This window comes from Octodon degus, unplaced genomic scaffold (genome assembly GCF_000260255.1).
Source record: "Octodon degus isolate 3935 unplaced genomic scaffold, OctDeg1.0 scaffold00082, whole genome shotgun sequence".
NCBI classification, from domain to species: domain Eukaryota; kingdom Metazoa; phylum Chordata; class Mammalia; order Rodentia; family Octodontidae; genus Octodon; species Octodon degus.
In genome coordinates this window covers 12,360,062-12,363,333 of record NW_004524658.1, presented here as the reverse complement: position 1 = coordinate 12,363,333, position 3,272 = coordinate 12,360,062, and the positions used below count along the sequence as shown (strand labels likewise).

The 3,272-nt window shown below is 49.3% G+C and overlaps 1 protein-coding gene across 4 annotated transcripts in view; it reads right to left on the bottom strand.

The window, feature by feature from the left end:
- Fmnl2 (formin like 2) overlaps nt 1-3,272 on the bottom strand; it is a 335,200-nt gene that overhangs the window by 7,247 nt on the left and 324,681 nt on the right. For all 4 annotated transcript variants that reach the window (XM_023721414.1, XM_023721412.1, XM_023721413.1 and 1 more), the window contains exon 24: nt 575-673. In XM_023721414.1, the coding sequence (XP_023577182.1) occupies nt 575-673 (99 nt within the window). The remainder of the gene's footprint in view (nt 1-574; nt 674-3,272) is intronic.

Here is a 3,272-nt window from a genome sequence, read left to right as displayed (position 1 = left end):
TATAAAATCTCTCATAAAACTCTAAAAAGCTCTATATTATTTTAGCAAGCAGAAAACTTCTGGAAGGATGACGGCAACTCATCCAACAACCAACAAATAAAAGCACACCAGGCGGCAGTGGAAAAGCTGGACCTCTGGCCACAGAGGCAGCCGATAACCGCCACACACCTCTTGAGCTTTGGTGCACAGGCCTGCCCGCCTTACGATCTTTACCTGCAGTGCTGCGCTCCATGAAGCATTTCCTCCTGGTCCTATACGCAAAGCCCTCCAGATGCCAAGGCAAGTGCCTGGCAGACCATACCACAGAGCCATTCCTGGATGCTAAGCCCAGGGTTGCTAAATCCAATCGCTGGATTGCCTGGTTTGGCCTCTGTATTTCAACTAAGTTCTGTAAGTTTGAAAAGGCTGTCCAAACGTGATCTGAGTTCATTCCAGTGGTTACTGAGTAAAGCAACAAATGAACAAAATTCCGCATGCCAAGTCTCAGGAAATGGCCAGGGTCCTGTGCAACCTGCTGCCCTACCTCTACTGCTTGCCTCAGCAGGGACCTTCTCCACAGCCTGGCAGGTCTTACCTTTGGGTCTTGCTGCTCCATCAGAGCTTCCTGCTCCAGAAGTTTCTCCATGAGAGCTTGTTCCTGTTTTTTCCTCAGCTCATTTTCTTCTTCTGCTTGCTAGGCAAATCAAGAAAGCCAGTAAGATCACATCAAAGGAAATGATAGCAGCCAAAATTTTGAAAAAACGTTCTTGAAGGACTCATGGTGAGTTGGCAATTAGAGCCAATGGAGGGGGAAAAGGGATGCATTTCATGAGCACATCTCACTGATCGTAGGTCTTGCTGGCCCCCTATTACACATCTTCAAAAGTTGTTAGTAGACTTTCGCTTCATCCAGAAGACCTGTCCTGCTCAGCCTGCAGGACAGCTTGAGGCCAAGCACCACAGACCTGCTGGAGCCCACTCACACAGCACTCCCTTGGGCTCTCCTTTCTTTTCAAGGCCTCACCTGGGTGACACCCTTGGACTCCCTCACACTTTGAGTCCTTGGGACAGGGGACTCTCAAAGCCAGCCCCCTTGAACAGACTTCTGACTGTTGTTATGGCTTGTGTCTAGGTGTCTCCCCAAAGCCTCCTGTAGCTTTGGGGCAGCTTCTGGAGTTTGTGATTGATTACTGTGGGTTTGGATGCTGCACCTGCCCTGGGGCAGGTAATCTGCATTACAATGTTAGGTGGGAAGAGAAGCCAGCTGCCTGAGCTGCTGCTGCTCCTCCCTATGCTCTAGCTCTTTGCTGCCAGGAAAGGTTGCTTCCTGCTATGTGCTGCTCTGCCTTGGACCCAGCTTAATATGGACTGAAACCTCCAATAACTGTGAGCTAAATAAACTTTTCCTTTCTTCATTTTGGGTGTCGGATATTTGTCCCAGCAATGAGAGAAGAGTAACTAAGACAACTGGCAAGCTGTGAACGGATAGAGAGATTATCTCATTTCAGGAAGCTACCTTATGTTCCTCCTGCTTAGCAATGTATCGGTGATACAGTTTATGTTTTGGGGGAGGGAGGGTAATATTGAGGATCGAACCTAGTAGCCAGTGCCTCATACTTGCCAGGGAGGCGCTATACTACTGAGCTAAATCCTCAGCCCCTAAAGTTTTTTATTTTGGTCTCTGGTGTTTCGTGGTAGCTTTTCATTTATACTTAAAGAAAAAGGAGTTGATGTCCTAAAACCCCAATCTGTCCACATAGCGCCCATATTCTCTGAGTGTGGAGAAGCAGCAGGCAGCAGCTGTGCCACCGTTTCCTTCCTCACAGTTCCCTCAGCTTGGGCCTGGCATCTACACTATGTTCTTACCCAGGGATACTCGGCCTCTGCTAGCAGCTGTTCTTTCACTACTACTTTAAGCCATGCAGAAAGGAGATGGGTAAATGGCGTTCTGAGTAAAAGGCCCAAAGAGGACTCTTCAAAGTCATCAGCCTCTGCTGACTGATATTACAGAAATGTCTCTCCGATATTTGCACTGGTTTTTCTCCAAACTGGAGATAGCCATCATACATTCTGTCCTCCTTCAGTGAACATTTCTCCTTGCTCCACTAAGAGCACCGGTGTTATGCAAAACTAAAGAATACAGTTGGATCTCTATATTGCTGGATCCTACACCCACAAATTAAACATGGATCAAAAATATTCAGAAAACAATCCATCTGTTCTAACATGATAGGTGGGCCTTATTCCCTCAACAATGCAGAATCACAAGTATTCATACAGCACTGGCATTGTATTAAGTACTGCAAGCAATCCAAAGATGATTTACACAGCAGAGGATGCGTGTGGGTCTGCACAAACACTGCACCAGTTCACAGGAGGAACTGAGCATCCTCAGAGTCAGGTATCTATGGGGTGCTAAGAAGCAAATCTGCAGACCCAGTCTTACCCAGGTCCAGTGAGTGTGTGGGAGAGCTTCCTGTTACCCTGAGCCAACGGGACCAGTCCCAGCCCAGGCGCATCGTGGGCCAGACCCTCTCCCACCCCCCTGGGACGCCCCCCACCACTCCACAGCACCTCCCCGACCACGCCCGCCGAGCTGGAATTTCTGCCACGTTCCAGGAACCCCCAGACCCAGTCCCAGCCCAGTTCCCTGAGTGTGTGGGAGAGCTTCCTGCTACCCTGCGCCGGCAGGACCAGTCCCAGCCCAGGCCAGACCCTCTCCCACCCCCTTGGGACTTCCACCACCACTCCGCAGCACCTCTCCCACTTCACCCGCCTAGTAGGAATTCCTCTCCCCCCTACTCCACCTTGCCCCCTCCAGGCACAGCTCAGGCCTGGCATACATGCCTGAGGAGTAACCCTGCAGCTGCAATCCCTGCAGAGAGTGTAGAAGATAGATCCACACAGCTAGTCCAGGAGCAGAACATCTTCCCACAGGGGCACAACAGGTTCACCCACAAGGGCAGCAGCGGGAAGGAGCTGAGCACAACAGCCAGACCCAAACCAGTCATAGCTGGATAAGTCCAAACTTTGCAGAGCTGCACTTGAACTTGCGAAGGTTATAACTACAGCAAAGATCTACAACAAAGGTCAGAAGACAGTGCTACACAAAATGATGCAAAATAACAAAATGCAACCTTAGAACCCAAGCTCACCCGTAACAAACGCAGAGGACACTAACACAGAACAAATTGGAAATCACACAGCTGAAAGCAATGAATCAATGGCTTCTGAAATAAAGAAACAGCTGCAGAAAGGTATAGAGGACCTCAGATTGGAAATAAAAAAAGAAA